Raw genomic sequence first — 25,444 nt, forward strand, 5'->3', positions numbered from 1 at the left:
GGGACATCACTGCATCCCGGGAAGGGACATCACTGCATCCCGGGAAGGGACATCACTGCATCCCGGCAGGGACATCACTGCATCCCGGGAAGGGACATCACTGCATCCCGGCGGGGACAGCACCACAGCGGAGTCGGGAGCACATTCCCTGTCCTTCCCTGCCGGGAGCATCCCCTGCAAGGGGCCGGCAGCCGGGGCCGGGACACCGCGTCCCCACCTCTGGCGGGGCGGGACCGAACCGCCGGCGAGGAGGGAGCGGGGCGGGGATGGAGCGGGACCGATGGGCGGGGATGGAGAGGGGCGGGAATGGAGCAGGGCGGGGATGGAGCGGGGATAGAACGGGGCGGGGATGGAACGGGGATGGAGGGGGGACGGGGACGGAGCGGGGCGGGTCTCGGGGCGGGGCTCGGGGCGGGGCGGGGCTCGGGGCGGGGCTCGGGGCGGGGCTCGGGGCGGGGCTCGGGGCGGGGCTCGGGGCGGGGCTCAGGGCGGGGCTCGGGGCGGGGCTCGGGGCGGGGCTCGGGGCGGGGCTCGGGGCGGGGCGCGGGGCGGGGCGCGGGGCGGGGCGCGGGGCGGGGCGCGGGGCGGGGCTCGGGGCGGGGCCGTTCCCGCGCGGGCTCACTGCGCAGGCGCGGTGGCGGCGCGGCGGTGACGGTGACAGTGACGGTGCGTGGCGCGCGCGGGCGGCGGGAACGGCCCGGCTCGGTCTGCCCGACCCAGCGGGACACCCCGGGACCGGGCAGTGCCCTCAAACCCACCGGGACACCCGGGACCGGCTCGGGTCCTGCAGCAAGGCCCGGCCATCCCTGAGAGGATTCTCCATCCCTGAGGGATCCTGGCCAGCGCTGAGGGGATCCCGGCCATCCCTGCGGGGATTTGCCATCCCTGACGGGATCCCGGCCATTCCTGAGGGATCCTGGCCATCCCTGAGGGGATCCCGGCCATCCCTGAGGGGATCCCGACCATCCCTGAGGGGATCCCGGCCAGCCCTGAGGGGATCCCGGCCATTCCTAAGGGATCTGGCCATCCCTGAGGGGATCCCGGCCATCCCTGAGAGGATTTCCCATCCCTGAGGGGATTCCCCAGCCCTGAGCGGATCCCGGCCATCCCTGAGGGATCCCGGCCATCCCTGAGGGGATGCCGACCATCCCTGAGGGGATCCCGGCCAGCCCTGAGGGGATTCCGGCCATTCCTAAGGGATCTGGCCATCCCTGAGGGGATCCCGGCCATTCCTGAGGGATCCCGGCCATCCCTGAGAGGATTTCCCATCCCTGAGGGGATTCCCCAGCCCTGAGGGATCCCGGCCAGCCCTGAGGGATCCCGGCCAGCCCTGAGGGGATCCCGACCATCCCTGAGAGGATTTCCCATCCCTGAGGGGATTCCCCAGCCCTGAGCGGATCCCGGCCATCCCTGAGGGATCCCGGCCAGCCCTGAGGGGATCCCGGCCATTCCTGAGGGATCCCACCCATCCCTGAGGGGATCCCGGCCATTCCTGAGGGATCCCACCCATCCCTGAGGGGATCCCGGCCATCCCTGAGGAGATCCCAGTGTAAGGCAGGGAGTGCTGCCAGGCACGGCTGTTCCCAGGATGTGTTCCCAGGATGTGTTCCCAGGATGTGTTCCCCGAGTGCTGGGCACAGAAATCTGTGACTATCTCGGGATGTCGGAGCTGGGATGGACCCACAGGAGCGCCCAGCCAGCCCCGGGCCCACACACACAGCCCAGCAATCCCACCCTGCTCTGAGAGCTCTGAGCGCTCCTGGAGCTCACACTGCTCAGAACGCTTCACATTTATTTATTTGGGTGGTGTCTGCTCTTGTGCTCATTCCTCTGCTTTATTCCTGAATGTGTTCTACTCCTTTATTACTGGAGTTTCCTTTATATACTCCAGGCTGTGGAGCATCCCTGGATGCCTCAGAGCCAGATCAGAGATCTCAGCACATGCCTGCTTGTGTTTGTTTGTTTGTTTGTTTGGTGTAAGAGTTACAGAATTAAACCTGTGTTACCCTGCAGGATCCACAGAGAATTTGCTGTTTAGAAAGGGTCTTGCTGAAACACAGAAAAATGGGTGAACCTTAATTCCAAAGTGTTTAATCTTTTCTCTTCACTTTTTAGGAGGATAAATTAAGAAATGGCAGAAGCAGTTTTTCACCCCCCAAGAAGGAAAAGAAGAGTTTTCGAGTCTTACGAGGCTCCCTTTCCTGTGGATGTGGGGGGGAAGGATTTCAGACTGTGCCAGGCTGAGATCATTAACAACAATGTGATTGTGAGGAACCCTGAGGACATTGAACAGCTCTACAACAAGGTGCTGCACCCTGTTTGCACAATGTTTGTTGTGTTTTAAATGCAGGTAAAACATAATGCTGGTTCAAATCTGCTGCCTTTATGTTTTTCTGCCCCTTTAGCCTCCTGTGATTCTCCATATTTCTCTTCTCTCCTGAAATCAGTATAAAAAGAGTGTATTTTGTATCAAATGCAAAAAGTCTTTCTTATCCAAGCAAATGAATTTTGGAATGAAGTGACATGGTGAGCTGAGAAACAGCTGGAAAGCCTTCATGTTCATGTCTCCTTTTAACATTTCATGCAACTTTTCAAAGCATTTTCTTGTTTTTAGAGCTCAGGGGGTTGAAATATTAGTGTTTTATAAATGCTTGTATAATTCTTTTCACTTCAGAGTGATTTATTCCTGTGTAAAACAAGCTGTGTGGAGTTTTTTGTGTCTGAGTACCATTTCAGCAGCATTCTAATACAGTGGTATTTCTTTGATTTCAGGTGTTGTCTTCAAACATTGGCTGGGAGATGTTGGCTGACAAATATTTAGAATTCAGGAAAAAGACCCAACACTCTCCAGGCTAAATGGGATTTAAACACTTGGTTAAATCAGGTGTTTGATTCTGAACCAGTCACCAGCAGCTAAACAAGCTTAGGCAGAGCTGAAATGCTGCAGGAGTTCAGCTGTTTGTTCCAGCTGATCTCACCATTCCACATTTACAGCTGGGAAAGAAGTCAGTTTTTGTGCCATGAGATAATTTGGGGTTTTTCCTGTCCTTTGCAGGGCTATTTTGGAAAAGGGATCCTGTCCAGGAGCAGGCCAGTGTTCAGCATTTCAGATCCTCTGCTGGTGGCCAAGTGGAGAGGTAAGTGGGGGGGGCTGTTTGTGCCTCAGCACTGCTCTGGCAGCTCCTCTCACCTTTCCTCACTCATTCAAGGTGTATTTTTATAAATTACCTGCAGAAGGATAATCTGCTGGATTGGATCAGGTGAAGGTTATCTTCTTCTCCCCATCTCTCATGCCTAGGAAAAATCCAACAATATGAAATCCATGTGGATAATTCCTTAGAGCATTCTCCTAAACCTTCACTGAGTTGTTGCTTGGGAAGACTGAAGTAAAGGGATCATCCTTATTTTCCTGGGGTTTCATCTGCAGATTTTGGTGTCCCTGAAATGATGAGGGAGGAATTGGTGAAGTTTTCAGACTGCTCTTGGGTGTTTATATAAAATCTTATTTTTTTACTCACCTCTCCCATGACATTGGAGTCCCAGTGGCCATCACTGGATTTTATCCTGTTCCTCCATAACTATCTGGAGAAAAAAGTGTATTTAGTTCTTCTCTAATTCTTCAAATTCTCAATTCTTCAAATGTGCAGGCTGCTACATTTGTTCTTTTCTTGGTTCTGCTGTGTCCCTGCTTGAAAAGTGGGAACAAAATGACTTTGAGTACTGAAAATGGAGACAATGCCTAGGCTGCAGATCACCCCAGTGATCAAAATCACACAAAGCCATCTTTATATTGATGAAACAATGTCTAATTTTTCTCTACACAGGTGTTAACACAAACATGCCCATAATTACATCTCAAAAGTAAGTTAATTTGCCTTTTTCTTGGTGTTTTTAGGAAACAGATTATTCTGGCTTCTGTTTCTCATACTGGGTTTCAGGTTGTTGGCTGTATAAATAATGAGGGTGACTTGCTTCTATTTGTTCTCTCATTTATATTATATATATATTATATATAAAATATTATACATATTTCATTTATAAATCACTTCAAAATAAGTAGAAATAGGGTAGGGGATGATACTCAGGGTGGTTTTTCATGTCAGCTTGTAGGTGTTGATTGCTGAATAGAAGCCAAGGCTGAGTGCATGCATAGAATGAGTAATTAATTCATAACAATTACAAGCATAATAAACATTCTTCAGGTGAGGAGCAGGAAAAGAAATTTCTGGGCAGGCTTTGTAAAATATCTCTTCCATTTCCATATGGAATTTTTATGGTGTAGCTGAAGCAGCTCTTGAACTTTTACAATACATTGATATTTTCCTTTTTTTTAAGTATCATTGGTAAGTATAGTTACATCTTTTAAGTTAACATTGGTAGTTTGTACACTTAGCAAAACAGAGTGCTGGACCACATATTTATTTTTTCTGCTTAAACAGTGTATAAACTATTAAACATGTGCAGGTGAGTTTTAATCTTATGATAACTAAAAAAATTCACTTAAATTTGAAAATTATGTTTCTGCAGCCCTCGATTTTAGTAAGAAAAAGAGTAACCATATTATTACTGATGTTACTGCAGTTACTACTGCTTGTAGATGCTGAGCATCAATAAAAGTGATTTTATTGGTGTACAAAATGCTCTGCCTCAGTAGAGACCTGCAAGTGCAAATTAAATGGTAATTAAATAACAGGACAAAGAGGAGTGTCTTTTATATAACAAAGAACACAGCACTGAATTATCCAGCTTTCTCAGGAGCCTGCAGGGGGACTTGTATTTGTGTTGACACATGGAATTTGCATTTAATTGTCTTTGTTACCTGGGCTGAAATTGCTGCCTGAGGATTTTGTTCAGGCACATAAAAAATGCTGTACAAGGTTTGCACTTTCACAGAGTGAAGTCATGTTTCAGCTGGATATTAATATTATTTTCCAAGGGAAGGAAGGAACTGAAAAGGCATGAAAAATTCTGTCATAATTGAAAAATATTAGAAGTAGTAGCTGAAAGTTGTCAGTATCTCAGTGATGGGATTATTGTCATTTCTCAGGGATATAACTGGGGGGTTAGGTGGTTTCTGCTGGAGATTTTTCCACTGGTGTTTCTGCTGTGCCATTGCTGTTTCCAAGGCAGTTAAAGCAGAGTTTTGCAGCTCCTGCTGTCAGTCCTTGGCTGTGTGAAAGCTCAAGTGAGAGGGCTCTTGTTCCATGTTTTAATCCTGCAATTCCAGCGTGGTTTTGTGGGGAATTCAGGCTTAAGGCTTTCATGGGAGAAGGGACTTTCTGCCTGCTGAGGTTCCTGCTCCTTGTACCTGCACAACAGCTTGGGCAGGGCTCAGCAAAGGTGTTTGCTGCCTGAGAAATTGGAAAGGCCAGACAAAGGCAGAGGAGGCAGCAGAATCCTGATGTTCATGAAGCTCCCTAAAAAACTGGAGCCCCATTGCATCGATCACATTTGTGGCCAGCAGCTGCTGGGGGTGTTTGTGAACTGTGCCAAAGCTTCTGGGCTTTCAAAGTGTTAATTGAAGGATGGAATCCCTAGAATCCCTCATGTCTTCTGTTGCCAGGTACCAGCGCCGTGTGCAGTGGGCTAAAAGTGTCCTGCAGGAGCAGGGCCTCGACGACTGCTCCGTCACCAGAATCCTGGAGAATTACACCAAACCCCTGGGGCTGCCCTTCTCCAGAGGGGATGGGGCTGAACAGACTGGAGACAGCTGCACCAGAGAGGGCCCAAAGCCAGGACATGCAGAACTGAGCCAGAACTCTGCTGGCTCTGAAGGAGCCCAGAGCCCTGAGGGTCAGAACGGGGGCTCCGAGGAGGGACATGCAGCCGTGGGTCCTGGCAGTGGCTCCAGGGAGCAGGAACAGGGGGACTCCAGGGAGCAGGAACAGGGGGATTCCAGGGAGCAGGAACAGGGGGACTCCAGGGAAATGGCTGAAGGCTCCTGCCACAGGGACCCTCCTGTGCTCCGTGGCTGCGAGGTGAAGCAGAGCCCTGAGCAGAGCGCTTGGGAGGGGATGGACTCAAGGGAATGTGCTCCAGAATATGTGCTGGTGCAAGAGGAGGAAGAAGGAAGCTCCTGTCCTGAAGATGATTCCACTCATGCACAAGAGAATGTAAGAAAAGTATCTTTTAGAAAAAGCTACTTTCAGAATGCAGTATTTTTTCCACTTCAACATTTTAATAATAGTCATTTTTTCTTGTAGGTTGTCAAAAAGGAAGTATTAGTATGCAGAAAAAACCCATTTAGGATTTTTGAGTACTTACAACTCAGCTTGGAAGAGGTATGTGTCAAGCACAGTGCAAGTTAATTTGCTTTTCATCTGAAAAAGTAAACGTTAATCTATGTTAGTGTCATTTAAAACATGTTTCTAAAACACAGGGTCCTCCTGTGTCTCCCAGGTACCTAGATTGCCTTAGTCATTAAACTTAGCTTTAATAAGCTGTGATAATTACATGAGATGGTTAAAAAGTAGGGTCCAATCCTATTTGCTTTAGGTGAGTAATTCCACTGACACAGAGACCAGTGACAGGACTTAAATACAGAAATACCAGGAGTACAACATTTACATGAATCCTGTTTCAGTTCTGCTGCTTCTAAATATACTTCTGTGTTAGTTTTAACACCATGTCTTCAGCAGGGATGACACTGTAGAAAATTAATTAATGAGGCCTTTGTTCTTGCAAGGCTTTGTGTATAAACTGCAGGAGGAATGTAGCTATCAGTTAAACTGACTCTTTGTTTTTTCAGGCTTTTTTCTTGGTGTATGCTCTGGGATGTTTAAGTATTTATTACGGTGAGGTAAGAGATTGGATTAATTTTGGATTACTGGGGATGCTTTTTCTCTGGATATGGTTTGGTCGAAGTCTTTGCCTGTATGGCAGTGATTTGTGCTGTTAATTCTGGAGGAGTAAATATCAAACAGAGGAATTGGGAAGATTTTCTTACAAGTAATGGTATTTCTGTTTAGGAAATACAGACCTGAAAGCTTTAAGTTTACCAAGACAAATAAAATTAAGCACTGTCTGTCTGCAGAGAAGGAATTTTTGTTGTAACTTAGGCAGGAAATACAGTCGAAATATTATGGTGAATAATCACACCTGAGATGGCAAAATTCCTTGGAGTTCTAAACATTAATTCTATCAAGCTATTATTCATACAATTATAATAATTCAAACCTGTCCCTTTAGTTTAAGATTTGTCAGCCTTTCCTTTAACAGGAGTGTTATGGGACTGATTGAGAACTGCCTAAAAGACCCACTCTTAGAGCACCAGGTTCCTGTCTTGAATTTAGGGGTTGTGTGTTTTAGTCTGCAGCTGGTGCTCTGTGCAGCAGCCTGTGGTGTTTATTTGGCTGGTGTGACATTGGATATGTGGCTGTTAGCAGAGCATGGCTGGTTTTTATCAGTGCACTGACCTTGCTGTGTGGGTTGCAGGAGCCCCTGAGCATCGTGAAGCTGTGGGAAGTGTTCAGTGAGGTGAAGCCTGATTTCAAAACCACCTACATGGCCTACCACTACTTCAGGGGCAAGGGCTGGGTGCCCAAGGTGGGGCTGAAGTATGGCACAGATCTCTGTGAGTACCTCCCCAAAAATGGGATCATTTCCTGCTCAGTCCTCCTCCAGGCAAGGCAGAGCTCCAGGCCCAGAGAGGAATGCAGTGAGGAGCTGCAGGACTGGAGCAGCCTTTGCTGCTTGCAGTTGGCAAAGGACATTGGGGGTTAGCAGTGAAGCTGGGATGTGAGTGGAAGGGAACATCCCATATCCAGTAGGTGAAGAGACTGCTTGGAAGGTCCGGTGTGCTTCATGAGGTTCATAATTCCTACAGGATTGGTCTGAAATTCGCTTCCCAACTTTGTCCCTTTCTAAACACATCTGCTGCTGTTAATATGACAGCCTAGGTTTGAATCCAGATCCCAATTCACATTAAAGTTCATGCACCTCGTTCATCCCATCTAAGAGAAGCTGGACTTCTGCTGAACTTACTGCTAAGACTGGTTCTTTGTGGGGGGTTTTGGGGGGAGATAGAGAATGGACTTGGCTTTTTTCTTTATTATTGGTTGGGGGTTTAATATTACAGAAGTAAATAGTGTGTCCTTGCTAAGGAATTCAAGAGCTCCATTTAGCTCATGTCAACATAAGCAGTGCAGTAATGCCTGTTATTACAGGAGAACATGCATTAAGTGAGGTATTTTTGGATGTGTGTAACCCAGCAGGTGTTTAATGCTGCTGAAGTGGTGGCACAGTCTGGGGGTTGTGCTCAGAAAGTCCTTTAGGTCACTGTGTAGCTCTGGCTGAATTCATCATCCCTGCTGAAAAATTCCATCCTCAGCTCTTTCCTATGACAGTTGCTAATTGCTCTGCTTCTTCTGCCTTACCTTTGACCTGCCCTGAGTCACTCTGCTACTCTTGCCTCTCTCCACTTACTGGGACAGCCTCATTCTGAGCAGAATTCAGAAGAGTTGAAGTTTTTGTAATTAAAATTTACCAAACATTTGACAATATTGCTGGGCCCTGGTATGAAACTCATTGAAACTCTGATCTAACTGAGGTGTTTCTCTCTCATTTCAGTGCTGTATCGAAAAGGGCCCCCCTTCTACCATGCCAGGTTTGACACTCGTGTTTCTGGCTCATTCCTTTGCTTCCAGTTGAATTTCCCTCACACCAGTTTAGCATCTTCAGCACATATTCATCACTCAAAATACACTGCCAGCTGTGTTCACACTGGCAATGTGAAAATCCTTTTAACAGAGGAGCTAAATGACACAATTTCTTTGATTTTAAATAACAGGCATTAAAAATTACAAGTTGAAGTGGATTTAGTACTCATGATGGTGCACTCAGTTGGATTTTTTAATACTGATTTAGAAAAAGATATGGTCTGGGTAATTTATGTAATTTGGGAGAATTTTTACGGGATAATAATTCTCTTTATTTGTTGTCTAGTCAGGTTGAACTCCTAGGTAATAAATTGATTATAATTGTCAGCTTGGCATTAACAAAGATAATGCTACAAACATCAGAAGGGTGGGGAGGGAAGGCAACATTGGGCACATCCACAAGTTCAGTATTTCTTCTCTTTTCCTTACAGAAAAAAGACTCAATTTCACAGCTTGCAAGCTGGCAGATTGTTTAATGCCAGTCTTTAGCCTCTAGTTCTTGAGTTGTCTTCAGAAAATGGCAATTCCCTTTCTGTGACTTGTCCTGCCTGCTGTGTTTTCCAGTTACTCTGTCATTGCTGAGTTGGTGGATGATAATTTTGAAGGTTCCCTTCGCAGACCCCTCAGCTGGATGTCCCTGTCTGGACTGAACAGAACAACTGCAAATGCTTCCAAGGTACAAGTTCTGGGGTAAAAACAGCTTTGGGATGATGAAGTTTGACTCCAAAGGGCAGGACTTGAAGTGAGGCTTGGAAGGGAGTCTTCCTGCTAAAACAATGTGTTGAGCTACCAGTAGGGAGAGAACTTTCCTTTGTCAATATCCAGGTGAATCCTGGAAGAATTATTATCAAATAATAATTATTAAAGTTCTGCCACCTCTAGGAATGTTAAAAGTTTTATGAGGAACAGCAAGAAGACCCAAGGGACACTTGTTTCCTGTTTGCCACTTCTGATTTTAAAGCCCTTTCCATCTCCCAGGATTTTGTTTTGAGCAGTGGGACTGAAATTTCCCTGAGATTTTCTGTGTGAGCTTCACAGTGCTTCCCCAATCCACTGACATTCCTGTTTGCTGGCTGCCCTCAGGAGCTCATGCTGTGCTATTTGATCAGACCTTCTGACATGACTGCAGAGGAGATGTCAACCCCAGAGTGCATGAAGAGAATCAAGGTTCAGGTGAGTGGTTCCTGCTTTTCTTCAGCTCCTTGGGAGAGCTGTGCCTTGTTCTTTGGCTTGACTGGGGTTTTGCAGATGTGGCTGCAATCAAATTAAATTCCTTCATGCCTCTAGTCATGAAAAGTGCATTGCAGGATCTCTGTAGACTTAAAATCTGCAAATCTGGATGTGAATGTTGCTGATGCTGTGCATGTAAGCATTTTCATGGGCAAATAGGGATTTCTAAAAAACTTGGAGATGGCAGGGCTAAGATAAGTTCAGAAATAAAAGGGGCAAAGTGTGAGAGTTCAGTTCACTTCAGGAACAACACAGTCATCTACTAAAATCTCTCAGTGATCACATAATGCACATCCATTTTACAGACCCAGTCCCCATTCCTCACTGATTTTCTGTAGCTTTTTTCCTTAAGAATTGCTGGGTTTTGTTTCAGGAGCTGATCGTGACTCGTTGGGTGTCCTCCCGTGAGCGCAGTGAGCAGGATGAATTTTAACTGACAGCACAAGAAAACCCCACTTTTTAAAAAACACTTCTTGTTTTTACCTGATCCTGTGATGAACTGTTGCCTCAGAACATTTTCTACCAACATACTCACTTGGTGTGTATAAATGCTGTTTAAAATGAGGTGTATCATGTTTACTGGAGAGAATGTTTTACTATAAAATGTAACTGAACAGATGAAAGAGAAAAAATTAAAGCCGTGTCCCAAATCAAAATATAAAAGATAAAAAGATGCATGTCTGAGTTGTGGCTACACTGCAGCAAGTAGGAATGGTGTTTCTGATACTGTGGCAGCTCAAACCTGACTTCACAGTCTTGGCAAATTGAGATTTGGATTTGGGGAGAGGTTGGGTTGTTGCAGTTGGAACCCTTATTTTTACAATTACAGCTCAGAATTCAGGAACTTGTCCTAGAATTTAAATGGGGCCTGGGCACCTTTCCCATCTGAGTGAGGTGTGTTTCTTCCCTTGGGATTTGCAGCTTCACATTGAGGTGTCTGAATTCCACCTTGGCTTCTTTGTTTTACCATGCAGTTCAGAACAGAATGAGCAATCTTGATGGGCAAAGAGGCTGGATGTATTTGTTGGTGTATTTATTAGTAATTAAAGGAAAGGAGATGAACAGTCAGACAGGGATTTGGGACACATGTTCCCTTTTCTTCACTCAGTAAACAAGTGTGACAGGAAAAGGCCATTTTGGTTTGCTACAGCTGAAGTTGCCAGAGTCCATTTGTAAAGCCCTGAATTCCACAGCAGTTCTGATCTCTGGGGTGAAGTGTCTTTGCAGAACAGAGCACACAGGGAATGCTAAATCAGAAAACATTTTTGCATAGTTCCCATGGGAATTCTGTGCCATGTGTCCACGGTGTGTGTGTTACTTCACTGGAAGGCACGAGCTCAGTATCCTGATCCCTCCCCGAGGTGCAGGCTGAAGTTAATGGTGTTTTTGCCTACATTAAACCCTAAATCCTGAGCTGTGGAGCCTCAGCCCTTCCTTCCCCACTGCTACTCCAGCAAGCCGTGGTTTGCAGCCACGCTGTCCTGCTCCTGCTCAGCCAAGGGCACGATGTAGACGTCTGTGTGAGCCAGCTGCTGGTGCAGGGTGAGGTACCGGGAGGCCTCCCTGGTGTGGGGGAGCAGGAAGCTCTCTGTGAACTGGGCTTTGCTCAGGGGCTCCCGGCCCCGGCCCTGCCGCACACGGTTCACGAACGCCAGGGCGAAGGTGAAACAGTTGTGCTGCTGCTCGTCGTACCTGGGAAACAAACAAACCCCCCTCAGCAGGGACACTCCCACTGCCCCAAACCCCTCCTCAGCAGGGACACTCCCACTGCCCCTAACCCCTCCTCAGCAGGGACACTCCCACTGCCCCTAACCCCTCCTCAGCAGGGACTGACCCAAACCCCCCTCAGCAGGGACACTCCCACTGCCCCAAACCCCCCTCAGCAGGGACATTCCCACTGACCCAAACCCCTCCTCATCAGGGCACTCCCACTCAGCTCCACTCCTGGGGAGTGTTTACTAGAGGAACACTCTCCAGGAACTTCCCCTGTATCCCAGTGGTTCAATATATTCATCACAAGTGGTACTTCCCAGCCTGAACTCTATGAGAGTGCTGCAGGACTTGACAAAAATGAGTTCTTACTTTCTTACATTTGGCTTTTACCTTGTTAACCTCTGCTCTTCCAGCTATTGTTACCAGCTCTTTCCTGCTGCCCCAGAGTTAACTGTGTGCCACCACGGGTGTGTGGGAGCTCATTTAAAATCCTTCTATCAGTCATGTTCTCTACTACACTACAGTAAGTGAAAAGCTATCAAGAAAACCAGAACTAGTCCTGGCCTGAACCCAAAGGAGTTACAGGATTAGTTTGGTGCAGTTCCTGTCCACTGAAAAAATAAGCAGAGGATTTAATTAAGAGTAGTTTTCAGTTCAGTGGTCACTGGTGTGGTTGTGGAAAAAGATCACCGTGTCAGGATGTAAACCAGGGAAAAGCCTGGAGAAGGGATGCACACATCTCTGACCTTCTGCCAGTGATTATTTTCATCAAGACAGTTTTAATATTACATGGAACTGTAAAAGTGACACAAATTCTCTTGGCTTTACCAGCTCTTTAAACATTTAAAAAATCTGTTCCAAATCAAATTTTCATCTCCTTTAGGGGGGTAACGTTTGATCCCTGAAATTTTATTGTCAGCACATAAACAATTGCTAAAAAATGCTTTTGATTTAATGGGTTTTTTTTTCTTTTATCTTATGGTTACATTCATTCAGTGACACCCAGGCAGGCTCTGTGCTACAGCTGCTCTCACTGAGGGACAATCCCAGGATTGGTGTTTTCCTGGAGAGCTGCTCTGTCACCACACGAGCTGGAAATCAGCCACTGACATCAAAAGCAACAGCTGGGCAAGAATCCCATCACTGTGCTCAGCCTTTAAATGCAAATACACCTCAAACTGCTGACACCTAGAAAAGTAGTTCTGGAATCGTGCCTGGACTTCTGTACTCAGCAGCATGCAGGTAATGTTTCACTGAACTGGGGCTTTAATGCAAAATTCTCTAAGGTCAGCTCTTCCTTTACAGCTTTTACATTCCAGCAATTTTACTTAAAATTCAGAACATTCTGTCCAGCCAGGCCAGGCTAAGGGTGATCCAGGCTGGGCTGCCAGGAACGTGTGTCCCAAAGGACACCAGGCTCTGAATGAGCCCCAAACCTCATCCCAAACAACCCCCAGCTGTTCCCTACACACCTGTGAGGGAGCCAGGCCTCTTCCCAGGAGAATTCCTCCAGGAGGTTGTCCCAGAGCTGCAGGAGCTCCCACATGTCTGGCTGCACCAGGGGGATGCAGATGCACTGCTCCCAGCCACTGCCAGCCCTGTGCACACCCTCCTGGTCGTAGTTGTACACCACACCTGCAAACAGCAATGGGCTGCTGGGGAACACACACAGCCCTTGGTGGGGTTTTTTCTCACTCAGCTTCCCATCAGCCCAGTAGGAAATGTGGGCCTGGCTTCCAGCAAAAACCTGGTCTCATTTTCACAGCGTGCTTTGGAAAAAAGTTTGGCTCCTCTAATAATCAGAGCAACTTAAGGACAATCAGGCTTCATTTTTAACCTGGCTTTGTATTAAGTACACATCTGAAATGATGTTTTGCAGGGTGGGCCTACTCTAGTAGAACCCAACGGGATTTTTAATGTGGCTTTTAAAAATGTTTTTTAATTAGGGGTGTTTTTAGAATTAGCAAAAACAGTGTTAAACACAATTGAACTACAGTTCCTTTAAAGCAAGACTAGCCTTTCGTTCCAGGGGTGGAAGGCACCTGTTTATTCCATTTAGTGCCTGTTTACCCCATTCAGGGGAATAGATTTGCTCTGCTGCAAGGTGAGACCATTCCCAGTGACCCCATCCCGGGATATTCCGAGCTGGAATTCCCAGGGCAGCAGGGGTGGTTCCTGGGGGGTGTGGGAGGCTCGGCAGGGACCCGCGGGGCGCTGGTTACCCTGGGAATTGGTGATTCCCACGTGGAGGTCGCTGTGCCCGTCGTAGCCGCTGCAAGAGGAGCGGAGGGGCGCTGAGGGACAGGAGCGTCCCTGCCCAGCCGGGCACGGGCCGAGCTCCGGACACTGCAAAGGGGACCGCGCTCCCCGAGCCGTCAGCCTGCCCCGTCCTTCCCTCTCCCTTGTCTTCCCATTTCATTCCTTTCCCCCTTCCTTCCCCTTTCTCTTTTCCCTTCCCTTTACCTGCCGTCCCCTTCTTCCCATTCATTCCCTTCTCCTGCCCCATTCCCTCAGTGCCCGCCCTCTTTCCGTCCCATTTCCCCTCCCATTCCCCATTTCCCTCCCCTTTCTCCTCCCCATTACCATTCCCCTCCCATTTCCCCTCCCATTCCCCTCTCCTTTCTCCACCCCATTGCCATTCCCCATTTCCCTCCCTATTTCCCGCCCCTTTCCCCTCCCATTCCCACTCCCGTCCCCGTTCCCGCCATTTCCCCTCAGGCCCGTCCCCGCTCCCGCAGCGCCCCCTGGCGGTTACTCCAGGAAGGTGCCGTGGCTGGGCCTGATGAGGAAGGCGTGGGGCTGCCCGTGGCCGTGCCGGAAGGGGCAGCGCAGGCGGACAGGCGCGGCGGCCAGCCCGGCGCGGCGCAGGTCCTCGCCGCACGCGGGGCAGCGCGGCGGCGCGCGCCGGCAGTACAGCAGAGCGCGGCAGTGGCGCACGCGCAGCAGCGCCATGGCCCGGCGCGCCGGCGAAAACCGGCCGGCCGGAAACGCGGCCTCGGGGCGGGGCCGCGGCCACGCCCCCCGCGCCGCGGAACCTCCGTGCGCGGCGTGAGGAGCCGGGCGGGCGGGCAGTGCGGCGGCACGATGAGCACGAAGCAGGTGACGTGCAGGTGAGCGCGGCCCGGCCGGGCCCGGAGCCCTCAGTGCCCTCACACAGCCCTCACACTGCCCGGCCCCGCGCCGTCACGGCCCCACACTCCGCCCCGAGCCGCGTGCGTGCCCCCCGAGCCACCCTCGTCCCCTCCCCTGCGCCGTGCCCCGCGGGCTGCCCGTGGAACCAGCGGGGTCGGGATGGAAAGGCTCCTGCCGGGCTCCTCGGGGAAGTTCTGCTCGCCGAAAGGGCGCTCGGGTAGTGGCGGGGGCGGCCCGGGAGGTGGGTTCGGGTCCCCATCCCTGCAGGGACCGTGGGGTGCTCTGCTCCGAGCGCAGCCTGGGCCGGGGGTGGGAGGCTTGTCCAGCCTCGGGGGTTCTGTGCGAACGAACCGAACCGAACCGCGCCGCTCCCGCTGCCGGCACTGCTCTGACCCGCGCCTCTCCACAGGTACTACTTGCAGGGCGTGTGTCGGGAGGGAAGCAAGTGTCAGTTCTCCCATGATTTGGCCACCAGCAAATCCTCCACCATCTGCAAATACTACCAGAAGGGACAGTGTGCCTACGGCTCCCGCTGCAGGTAAGCCCCGGGCACCGGGAGGGCTCCTGTCCTGTCAGCTGCACCCCAGGGCAGTCACAGAGCACCCGGGGAATGAAATCACTCGTTAAACGCGAGCTTTGCCAGAGCCAAAAGCAGCTTTCGCCCCCAGTAGTGGAGTTTTGCTCTGGTTCAGTTTCAGGGGTTGGTTTGCTCTGTAGAAATTGAGCTTTGGGTTTCAGGCGTGTTTTCCATCCAGTTCTTGCAGTCAGAGCTGCAGGTGCTCGTGGGAAGGCCGTGGAGAGGCTGGAAGCTCCTGGTGCAGCTCCCAGCCACCCTCCTGCTCATCCCAGGGCACAATTTTGGGGACTTTCAGCTCTGCCTCGGAGCAGAGCACCCTCCTCGTGTCCCCCCGGGGTGGTGGGGAGGCTGAGCACTTCCACAGCTTTCCCTGGAGTCTCCGGGTAAAACTCCCAGAGGGAGTACTGTAGGGAATGCTGGGCATGGATCCATCGGGGATGTGCCACAGGGATCCTTCCTGGAGGAATTCCCTGCTGCATGCGGAGCCTGGAGCTCACCTCGGAGTTCCCCGGTTTCACTGGGTGTCTCCCGGTCCCGCCGGATGTCTGGGCTCTCTCCTCGCCCGGAGCAGTGTCGGGGATGTCTCGTGCCCCCATCCCGGTTTTCCTGCCGCAGGTATGACCACGTGAGGCTCCCGGCGGCGGGCGGAGCCGCGGCCCCGCCGCCCCCCGCGGCCCCGGGCAGCCCCCGGGCGCCTCCCGAGCACGGCCCCGCCGCCCCGCGCAGCAGGAGGGAGAAGAGGACGCTGGTGCTGCGGGACAGAAGTGAGTGGGAGGCGGCTCTGCTCTCCCCGGGGCCCTGGGGAGGGAGGGAGGGAGGTGGTGTCTCCTGTGATTGTCCGAGTTTCAAGGCCAGCCAGAACCCCCTCCTGGAGCCTCCTCCCTGCACACACTCTGCCTGTCATCCTTTTCCACCTGTGAAGTGTCTGCTTCCATCCTGCTCCCCGAGGGATGAGAGGGAAGTGTTTTGTCCACCCTGACAGCAGGATGGAGTGGGGGAACCTCAGGCTCTGCTCCCAGACAGTCAGCAACAGGGCAAGAGGAACTGTTTGATCCCTCAAGCCTGGGGAGCTTCGGGCTGCACATCAGGAAGGATTTTTTCATGGAAAGAATGGTCAGGCACTGGGAGTCCTCATCCCTGGAGGTGTCCAGAGGACAGCTGGATGTAGTACTTACACAAGGTGGGGATTGGTCAAACTCGATGATCCTGGAGGTCTTTTCCAGCCTTGACGATTCTGTCATTTTTTTAGTCTATTTGTGGCCAGAAAACACCTGAATAAGCGCTGCAGTTGAACTCTTCAGTAGGCAGCCTGGGCAGATCCCTGTGATTGACGAGCAGAAAGGGCTCAGAGATGAGACCCCGGTGGGAAGCAGAGTCGGGATGTGGAGGGCGGGGAGCGGAGGGGGTTGAGTCAGCGCCCCGTGCTTGTCCCGCAGATCTGTGCGGCCCCAGCGAGGAGCAGCAGCGGCCCAGCGCCCCCAGCGGCCCCGGGGCTGCGGCGTGCTGCGGCCAGCCCGGGGACAGCGAGGAGGCCAAGCCCCTCTCGTACCTGGAGGCCATCTGCAGCGGGCTGGAGGAGCCCGGCGCCGGCGGCTGCCCCCCGGCCGGCGCTGCCGAGCAGCTGTGTCCCTACGCCGCGGCCGGCGCCTGCCACTTCGGGGAGCGCTGCCTCTACCTGCACGGGCAGCTCTGCGAGATCTGCGGCCTCCAGGTGCTGCACCCCTTCGACCAGGAGCAGAGGAAGGCCCACGAGATGGTAAAGGGGGCGGCAGAGCTGCTCTGCCCGGGGTGTGGGTGGGGCTGCCTGCTCCGAAGATGGGCTTGGGAGAAGAGCTGCTTGCAAAGAGCTGCTGCATGTCTAGAGAACGGTGCTAATGGGCAGCCCGAGCCTCTGGAGCTGAACTGGCAATGATGCTGCAGGTAGCAGCTTGTGGTTTTTCCCATTTCATCCTCATCAGAGACTGGCCTGCAGCCTTCTCCCACAGCACCCTGGAGACATTCCAGGAGATTGTCTTTGGGAGGTCTCTGCCTGAGTCACCAGCTCACCTTGCAGTGCTGTGGGAGCAGGGATGGGTTGTGGATTGTCACTGCTGGGATGAAAAGTGTTGAAGGAAAGTCTGAAATAAGACACTAATTCCTTAACTGCATCTGGTGAATGAACATGGCCTTAATTCTAATCAGAGGAACACCTTGAGTGTGGCACCTATTCAGTGAGATGCTTTTTGGGACATTTGAAGCATCAAGTAATTCAATCCCTGGTCTCTGACAGAGATGCAGAAAGGGGTGAATGAAGCACCCTGGCATCTTTATTTCTGACAGCTGAGAGAACACTGAAGGCTGACATACATGATTGAATGTAACGTTCTTTAAATTAAACTCTGAGAGTGACTGGTAGGAGTGATGCCCTCAGTGAGTGTTGCAGGTTCTCCCTGCAGTAGATCCTTCCCAGAGGGAATTTGTTTTCCCAGGCTGGCACCCACAGAGACTCTCTCTCCCCTGACAGATGTGCATGGCAACATTTGAGCACGACATGGAGAGGGCCTTTGCCATCCAGGCCAGCCAGGACAAGGTGTGCAGCATCTGCATGGAGGTGGTGTATGAGAAGCCCTCAGCCTCAGAGAGGAGGTTTGGGATCCTGTCCAACTGCACCCACACGTACTGCCTGTCCTGCATCCGCCAGTGGAGGTGTGCCAAGCAGTTTGAGAACCCCATCATCAAGTGAGTGCTGCACCTCAGAGTGCTGGGCCTGCTCGGGAGCCTGCAGCTGGGACAGAGCTCAGCAGAGCTCCAGGTGCTGGCCAGGCCCAGGCCTTGGCTGAGAGAGCTGCCTGCACGAGCAGCAGGATGCACTGGGTGTCCTTTGGTTCCCCCAATTCCATGGCCCTGCGTGGGAAGTTGGGCCAGTGGCAGCTCGCCCTCTCTGAGCAGACTCTGGAACAGCTGGGACCTTGCACAGGTCTGCCCCTTGCATTGACCTGTGTGCAAAGCCAAGAACTCCCGTTTTTCCTATGTATGTACTTAATTAGGGAATTTTTCCCTGAATTACAGCTTGCTTCAGGTAAATGTCCCACTAACCACACTTTTATCTGTCTCAGTAAATGCCTTTATCTTCTAGCTCTGCAAAAAATGTGTTCCAAACATGTTCCCCCTCAGGTGAGAGAATTTAAAACATCCAATTAGGGAAGTTTCCTTCTTTGAACATCTCTCAAACATGCTGAAGGTGGGAAATAACTTTTACTCCTGATTTCATTGTAGTGACATCAGCTGCTTTCATTTCAAAAGGCTCAGACACCTTAATTTGTGGTTTTGGCTTCCTGCACTCACACAACACGGTTTGTTTCTGTACTTTCAGGAAATCCCTGCTGCTTTTGCTGCAGTCCAGAAACAAACAGAAGCCCTGGGTGCCCTGGATTGGGTTATTCCAACTGGAACTCCCAACAAATGCACACAAAGTGCTGTGCTAACGTGGGAGGAGGTGACAAAGATCCCTTTCCTTCAGGAGGATCCTCAGTGCTGTGGCAGATTTGTGGAGGGTTTCAGTGGGGGAGGTACCAGAGCATCTCTGTTTTGCCTTGTTCCTGCAGGTCCTGCCCCGAGTGCCGGGTGATCTCCGAGTTTGTCATCCCCAGTGTGTACTGGGTGGAAGAGCAGGAGAAGAAAAATGAGCTGATTGAAGCATTTAAGCAAGGAGTGGGGTAAGTTCAGCAACCACCCACACTCCTCACGTTGTTCTTTAGCTGCTCTAAGACTCAGTCAATTGCTGAGCCTTTATTTTTAAACTCGATGTAATTACAGACCACTCTGCAGAGAGCTCCTCCTCTCTGGTCACACTTCTGCTTCACTCTGTGGCTGGGTAATTGTAGTTCAGAAATTCAGCCTCCCTCTGCTCAGAAATGTTGAAGCTATTCCAGCTCACTTGCCAAAACTGGTTTTGTGTGGCTTCTGTGGATCCCTGAGCCATAAGTGCCTGGAAGGCTGTTGGTGACTGAGGAGAGCAGACAGGGAAGGAAAATGGGACAGCTCCACTGCTCTCAGCTCGGGCATGGCTGCGTTACCAGAGCATCACTGAGGCTGCATCTCCTTCCCTTCCAGCTTGAAGGCAATAACCTTCTCTCTTCTCATTACCTCAGGAAGAAGCCCTGCAAGTACTTTGAGCAGGGGAAAGGAACGTGTCCCTTTGGAGGGAAGTGTCTTTACCTGCACGCCTATCCTGACGGGAGCCGCGCCGAGCCCGAGAAGCCGCGGAAGCAGCTGAGCTCCGAGGGCACCGTGCGGGTAAGGAGGGTCCTGCTGCCAGCCCAGCCTCCTGCCAGGCTGCCCTGTGCTGCTGGGAGTGGTCCTGATGCAGGACAAGTGCAAAAAACACCTCTCTGGTCCCTGGGCAAAGGTTGTTCTTGGAGACAGAAGGCACCTCTCATTTAACTACGAAATATCATTGCTTTGTTTTTTCAACCACTCCAAACCTTTCCTCCCAGGAATTCTGCCCTTAAAGCTGTCACCCACACGACTCAAAGCTGCTCTCCCGTGCAGGGAAGGGGTAAAGCCTCAGGAAGTGGTGGTGGCTCTGCCCCAGCTGTGTCCCCTCAGTGCCTGTTCTGGGCCAGCACAGCCTGGCTGTCACCCCGGGCTCAAGCCCAGCTTTGAATCTCAGCTTGTGCCTGTTTTTGCCGAGGAGATGCCTGCCCAGGCCGGCGCTGTGCTGGGTGCTCAGGCAGCTGTTTCTCTGTTGCAGTTCTTCAATTCCGTGCGCCTGTGGGACTTTATCGAGGACAGGGAGAGCAGGAGCGCGCCCGGCGCCGACGGCGAGGTGGCCGAGCTGGGGGAGCTGTTCATGCACCTCTCCGGGGCCGAGGAGGAGCCCGCTGCTGCCCCCTGAGGCCGCACGGCTCCGACCAGCCATGCTTTTCCTCTCTCCAGCACAGGTAGAAATAACGTGCCCTGGTGGTTACTTGTGCAGTCCTGGTAAAGTTTTCAGGTAGTTTTTATATGGCAACAACAACAAAAACAACAACAGCAACAAAAAAGACTAAAATATATTTTAAAAAAAAGTAAGTTGGCTGCATGGAAAAAAATCCCTTAATCCCAGGAGGGTTTTCTCCCTCTCTGGCCTAACATATGCTGTCTTGTGAGCTGAGTGGTAGTGTAAATACAGGTCCAGTGAAAGCTTAAGCTGGTAAAAACTGTTGCTAAATAGAGTTTGGGTGCTTTTGGGTTTTTTTCTCCAGTAAATCAGCTAAATGTATAACTACAAAACCCACTGGGAATAATGGTCAGTGTAGGGTTTTCTCCTTAAAAAGGAGCTGGTACATTATACCTCAAATAGTATCTGGAGTTCAGAGGAGAGTTTGTGGCTTCTCTGGGTGTGTGGGGACAGGGCCTGGCTCTGCAGGTGCTGCCAGGCCAGTTCCCAGCCCTGTTTTACACTAATTCAAGTGCTCAGTCAGCAGGGCTCCTGCACTGATTGCTGAACTCACTGCACAAACGGGAGCTGGGGAGCTGCAGCAGGGAGGGAGGTGTTCTCACCCATCCAGCAGTGGCTCTGCAGCAGCCAGTGCCTCCATTCCCCTTTCCCCAGCAATGCTGAAGGCTCAGGAAGGCTGAGGGATTCCTGCACAGCTCTGCTGAGTTAACAGAATTGTTACTGAATTCTGGCTTTGTTAAAAATGTGATTTCTGTTGGGGTGGCAAAGGCAGTTTTATTGTGAAATCTGGTACCAGAAGTTAATTCTGCCAAGTCATTTTATTAACTTTGCAGTTACACCAAGAACTGAGTGTGCATCTAGTGGCTGCTGAGTAACAGCATGAGCTGTCCCTGACTCAGGTCCCTGTAAAGCACTTGGGCTTGGAGTGACACTGACCAGTGCTGTAAATACAAATCAAGATCTGGGGTTTATTTTAGAACAGTCTGGTTGCAATGGAAGGCAGGTGTGGAACTGGTTTGGTTATTATCTGTAGCAATATAAAAGCATAAAAATAATACTTTAAAATTGTCAGAAAGAAACCAAGGCCAAGAGCAGAAAGGTTTGTAATCACCACCTGTGGATCAGTGATGGTCACAGGGTGGAAAATTATGAAGGAGAATGTTCAGAGAGAGCTGGGCAGGAAGCTGCTGCCAGCTGGGCAAACAGAGCCAGCCCTGGGTGGTGACACCAGGATTGGGTCCCTGCTGGGGGGAACAGCAGGAGCCTTCACTGGGATCCAGACATCTTCACCTGGCACCAGAGCAGTGACTCCAGGATTATCCATGCAGCTGCTGATGGATTTCTGGGTCAGGAGCTCCTCCCCTCTGCCCCTGCCAGCTGTGCCCTCTGTTCTCACCTGGAAATTCAACTTTCCCATCATTACTCCCCCCTAAAGCTGATTTTTAGCAGTGCTCACTGCACAGTCAGTCTTAAATCCAATCAGTGCAATTACAAAGTGTAATTACAAAGGAGAAGGTAAATTATCCTTGAGGGATGTCACACACTAAGATGAATGTTTCAAGGACACCCAAAAATACCCCAGAATACTTCCCCAGCCCTCAGCCTCCCACTGAAGCTCATTCCCATCTGCTCCTGCACATACATTTTTTCTCTCCAGAAAATAATAGTGTCAGGAATACACACATACAAAAAACCAAAAAAAAGATCAGTGGAGAGGATGTTCTTTACCTTAGACAAGACATTCCTGGTTTACTTTGCCCCAAGAAGCCATGAGGAGTAGTCTGAGTAGTAGAAATTAAAAAGATCATTTGTTTTTCAGAGCTACCCAAGGACTTACAATGTCTGAGTTTAAGTTCTTCACTCAGCACCTTTCATTTAACTGGACATCAGGTGCTGCTTAAAGTAAACCTACTTATAAAACATACTTCATTTTTTCATGAGACACATGATCCAGTTTAAAAGTCAATTAAAAATTAATGGTTTCTTTTGGGAAATCAGAGTTAAAAACAGCTTACCTCTTCTGGGGTTTATTTCCTTCATGTTTTAAGCTTACTATGATGAAGTGAAAATTAGAGATAAGTAATGTTTAGAGAGAATTGCAGTCCAAATACCAGTATTATTAAAAACCATGCAGAACTATATGGAGCAGTCTCCTTCAAGTCTCAATTCACTATTTAGTAAACAAAGCCTATGGGCATTCTCAGTTACCACCCAGGGATTAATATTCTACCCTTGCTGTGTTACAGAATATTCTGAGGACAAACTGGAGGTGATTTCTGTGTCTGGCTCTCCTCCCTTCCACAGGAGCTCTGTGGGGTTTTGAAGCTGCAGTGGCTGTTTGGGCATTCCAGGGAGAGCTGGACACAGGCACTGCCACAATTCCCAGCCAAGGCAGCAGCTGTGCCCAGCAGCTTAGGGGTGGAGGTGCACAGGGCACAGCCAGCCCCTGTTCCCACTCCCTGTGCACCCACAAAGGCAAAATCCCAAACTGGGCTTCCAGTCGTGCCCTAAAAACCACATTTCACCACCTGCTATTTGAAAAAATCCATTTTTAGATTCATGCACCTATTCCTGTCCTCCATGGAGCTCAGCCAACACAAAAAACTCACCTGCACCTCAATAAACAGGAGAGAGCCTGAGAGCACAACAGGGTGGGTGTCCAAAGCAGCTGCTGCTGAAAGATCATTTCAGTACACAAAAACTGTCTTGTCATGTGACTGGAAATGTAGAGGTTGTTTTATCAAGTGTGTTTTTACTTGCACTGCTATTATTTATCATTACTTTTAAAAAATGGTTCAGAATGTCATTCCTTGAGGTTTCCAAATGCAGATGTCCCACTCAGAACTGTGGATGACTACATTAAAATGATGACATTGAATCTTAAACCTAAAATTTAATTTATTTTATTAAAATAAGATAATCAGAGGAACCTTGGCTTACAATAAATGCATTTTCTCAGGAGCAATAAAAACAAAATTAAAACCCAAATCAACAAGAAAAACTGTATATGCTCAGTTTCCTCTTGCTAGTGCATCTCTTGGACGACTGGGATGCAGCCTCTGCAGGAGGTGGGAACATCCCTCAGCCTTTTCCAGCCCCCAGCCCAGCACTCACTCACCCTGCCTGGGCTGCAGCAACAGGTCCATAGTACCAAAAGCAGCTGGGAGGCTTCTCAAGATGACCAAAGCAGGACTGGCTCACCTCCTTCTCTGAGCAGGACAATTCACAACAGATTCCATCCTTTTGCAAGAGTTTTTCTTCTATGTGCAAAACTATTGCAAAACTATTTGTGTTGAATTAGCATTTGAACTTATTTCATTGGCTTGGTGATGCTCTTAGGCAGGAGCTGATTTCCAGAGTTATTTCCTCTTCCCACTCCAGGCACAACTCCCCAGGGTGAGGTGGCACTTGGCATGGGGCAGTCAGAGCACCAGAACATCACTGTCCTCAGAGCCACCTCACTGAGCACAGAGCAGACCCAGCCAGAGCCACTGCCAAACAACAGCCATCGCTTCTGGGAAGGGGAAAATAAGGCTCAAGTGCATCTATTAGAAAAATAGTAATAGATCTCTTGATGTGTAGTCTGTTACCTCTCCCAGAACAAGAGGCGGTACAAAGGCAATGAGGAGCCCCGCCCCCGCGGGCGGAGAGCTGCACGGATCCGGAGCAGCTGCTCTGTCCAGCGGGGCAGGGTGCTGCTGGAGCAGCCTGCACCGAGGCTGGCAAGCACAGCTGCGGTGCTGCTGCAGCTGCAGCCAGGAGCAGGCCCAGGAGCAGGAGAGCAGCTCAGAACACGGGCAGCCTGGTGGAGGTCAGCGTGCACGAGTTGATGTCCTCGGTGTGGGCGGCGCGGTGCAGGGACGGCTCCGAGGCGCTGCGGTTGATCTTGGGCAGAGAGTGCTGCAGCAGCTCGATGGACGACAGGATCTGGGGGAAAGAGCAGCTCAGAGCCTGCTGGGACCAGCAGCTGCCTCTGCTTCCATTTAAACATCCACTCACCCATTTGTTAATTCCTACCCAATTCAATTACAGCTCTAAGTTTGATTTTAATGCTCCGTGGGGCACTGGGAACCCAGATGGAGGAATCCAACTCCACCCACCACTGTCAGTGCTGTGCGGCCTCAGGCAGTTTCAGAGGCCGGGAGGGTGTTTTTCATCAGTTCACAGACATTAGGATCAATTAACAAGCCTCTAATCCATCCTCCAGTAACAGGGAAGGAACTGCATCTTGTGCCTGGCATTTAGAAAGAACTTTCTAAACAATGCTTGATTGCAACAGCAAGAAGTTATTTTTCCAGAATTGCTGATGTTTAATTAATGAATTACTCATTATTAATAAGAAAGTACTTTTCCCATCCTCACAGTGACAGGAAAAGGTAAAGCATCCCTTGGTAAAGATACCAAGAACTGCCACATGAATTTACATCTCCCAGTGGATTTTGTGTGCTTGTTCAGAGCTGTGGGGAAGGAAAGGAGGAGTGGCCTCTCATTCCTGCTCTAAAATACAATGGATATTCAGAGATGGATTTCATTTCTGTTGGGTGAGGGTGGGGTTTGGCCATCTCTGGGCAGGTCAGGTGTTAGCCCAGCACACAGCAGCCTGCACATGCTGCAGGTTGTGTTTCATGGACTTACAGAAACTCTTGAGTCCAACCAAAACAGACTGCCAAAAGAGCTGCACTGAACAAAGAAACAGGACACAGGCTGCATTTCCACTAACCACAATTTCCATCTGCAGTCCTGTGTGTGCTAATGGCTCTGTAAACACTCACCTGTGGGAACAGAGGTCGTTCTTCCCTCACTTTCTTCAAGCAATCTGCTACGAGCCTCTTCATGGCTTTGGGGCAGTTCTTGTACAGCTTGCTGAGGTCTGGGGAAGCATAGCCCCTGCCAACCATGAAAATGATCTGCAGAACAACAGCACAAAAGGCAGCTCACACGGGGGCTCACTGTGGGCAGCTTTAGAGCCCTTGAGGTGATGGAAACAGTCCCAAAGGGCACCAACACGCCCTGCAGGTTTGGCTGGACAACAGTAACAGCATAGCCTGGGAAAAACTAAATCAATATTCAATATTCAAAGCTTGGACAATAGTTACTGGGTTTTTTCCCCTTAGTAAAAAGCACCAAATCCAATCTTCCTGATGCAGCAGCAGCATATTTACACCAAAATGGGAATTTCCATAACTGCAAACGTATAAACCAATGTTTTACTGT

The 25,444-nt window shown here is 50.2% G+C and overlaps 4 protein-coding genes across 7 annotated transcripts in view; 2 read left to right on the forward strand and 2 right to left on the reverse strand.

Annotated features, from left to right (window-relative positions):
* The first annotated feature begins 604 nt into the window (after window positions 1-604).
* On the forward strand, window positions 605-10,545 carry TSEN2 (tRNA splicing endonuclease subunit 2). The gene is made up of 12 exons (XM_056501235.1): window positions 605-666; window positions 2,116-2,305; window positions 3,056-3,137; window positions 3,825-3,861; window positions 5,564-6,113; window positions 6,204-6,281; window positions 6,749-6,799; window positions 7,435-7,573; window positions 8,569-8,605; window positions 9,222-9,333; window positions 9,741-9,830; window positions 10,261-10,545. The coding sequence occupies exons 2-12, from the start codon at window positions 2,132-2,134 to the stop codon at window positions 10,318-10,320; spliced, it is 1,410 nt and encodes a 469-aa protein (XP_056357210.1). The 5' UTR covers window positions 605-666; window positions 2,116-2,131; the 3' UTR covers window positions 10,321-10,545.
* Window positions 10,546-10,899: 354 nt separating this feature from the next.
* On the reverse strand, window positions 10,900-14,552 carry MKRN2OS (MKRN2 opposite strand). The gene is made up of 4 exons (XM_056501237.1): window positions 14,356-14,552; window positions 13,823-13,872; window positions 13,073-13,235; window positions 10,900-11,579 (listed from the first exon to the last, which is right to left on the reverse strand). The coding sequence occupies exons 1-4, from the start codon at window positions 14,550-14,552 to the stop codon at window positions 11,333-11,335; spliced, it is 657 nt and encodes a 218-aa protein (XP_056357212.1). The 3' UTR covers window positions 10,900-11,332.
* Window positions 14,553-14,627: 75 nt separating this feature from the next.
* Window positions 14,628-20,504, forward strand: MKRN2 (makorin ring finger protein 2). Its single transcript, XM_056501236.1, has 8 exons — window positions 14,628-14,710; window positions 15,142-15,270; window positions 15,925-16,073; window positions 16,746-17,065; window positions 17,813-18,027; window positions 18,894-19,004; window positions 19,440-19,584; window positions 20,042-20,504. The coding sequence occupies exons 1-8, from the start codon at window positions 14,685-14,687 to the stop codon at window positions 20,183-20,185; spliced, it is 1,239 nt and encodes a 412-aa protein (XP_056357211.1). The 5' UTR covers window positions 14,628-14,684; the 3' UTR covers window positions 20,186-20,504.
* A 2,613-nt stretch (window positions 20,505-23,117) lies between these two features.
* RAF1 (Raf-1 proto-oncogene, serine/threonine kinase) overlaps window positions 23,118-25,444 on the reverse strand; it is a 38,261-nt gene continuing 35,934 nt past the window's right edge. For all 4 annotated transcript variants that reach the window (XM_056501234.1, XM_056501232.1, XM_056501231.1 and 1 more), the window contains 2 exons: window positions 25,003-25,137; window positions 23,118-24,157 (listed from right to left, as the gene is read on the reverse strand). In XM_056501234.1, coding sequence (XP_056357209.1) covers window positions 24,017-24,157; window positions 25,003-25,137 — 276 coding nt within the window. In that variant the 3' untranslated portion in view covers window positions 23,118-24,016. The remainder of the gene's footprint in view (window positions 24,158-25,002; window positions 25,138-25,444) is intronic.

The sequence above is a fragment of the Oenanthe melanoleuca genome, chromosome 12 (genome assembly GCF_029582105.1).
Source record: "Oenanthe melanoleuca isolate GR-GAL-2019-014 chromosome 12, OMel1.0, whole genome shotgun sequence".
NCBI lineage: Eukaryota > Metazoa > Chordata > Aves > Passeriformes > Muscicapidae > Oenanthe > Oenanthe melanoleuca.

What these genes read in the sequence shown, in the direction of transcription:
- MKRN2 (XM_056501236.1), top strand. Translation starts at nt 14,685, where the DNA reads ATGAGCACGAAGCAGGTGACGTGCAG. An exon ending in ACGAAGCAGGTGACGTGCAG is followed by an intron (nt 14,711 to 15,141) that starts GTGAGCGCGGCC and finishes GCCTCTCCACAG; the next exon opens with GTACTACTTGCAGGGCGTGT. An exon ending in GCATTTAAGCAAGGAGTGGG is followed by an intron (nt 19,005 to 19,439) that starts GTAAGTTCAGCA and finishes TCATTACCTCAG; the next exon opens with GAAGAAGCCCTGCAAGTACT.
- MKRN2OS (XM_056501237.1), bottom strand. Translation starts at nt 14,552, where the DNA reads ATGGCGCTGCTGCGCGTGCGCCACTGCCGCGCTCTGCTGTACTGCCGG. An exon ending in AGCCACGGCACCTTCCTGGA is followed by an intron (nt 13,873 to 14,355) that starts GTAACCGCCAGG and finishes CTCCTCTTGCAG; the next exon opens with CGGCTACGACGGGCACAGCG. An exon ending in GAGGCCTGGCTCCCTCACAG is followed by an intron (nt 11,580 to 13,072) that starts GTGTGTAGGGAA and finishes TTTGTTTCCCAG; the next exon opens with GTACGACGAGCAGCAGCACA.
- TSEN2 (XM_056501235.1), top strand. Translation starts at nt 2,132, where the DNA reads ATGGCAGAAGCAGTTTTTCACCCCCCAAGAAGGAAAAGAAGAGTTTTC. An exon ending in CCACTCATGCACAAGAGAAT is followed by an intron (nt 6,114 to 6,203) that starts GTAAGAAAAGTA and finishes TTTTTCTTGTAG; the next exon opens with GTTGTCAAAAAGGAAGTATT. An exon ending in GAAGTATGGCACAGATCTCT is followed by an intron (nt 7,574 to 8,568) that starts GTGAGTACCTCC and finishes CTCTCATTTCAG; the next exon opens with TGCTGTATCGAAAAGGGCCC.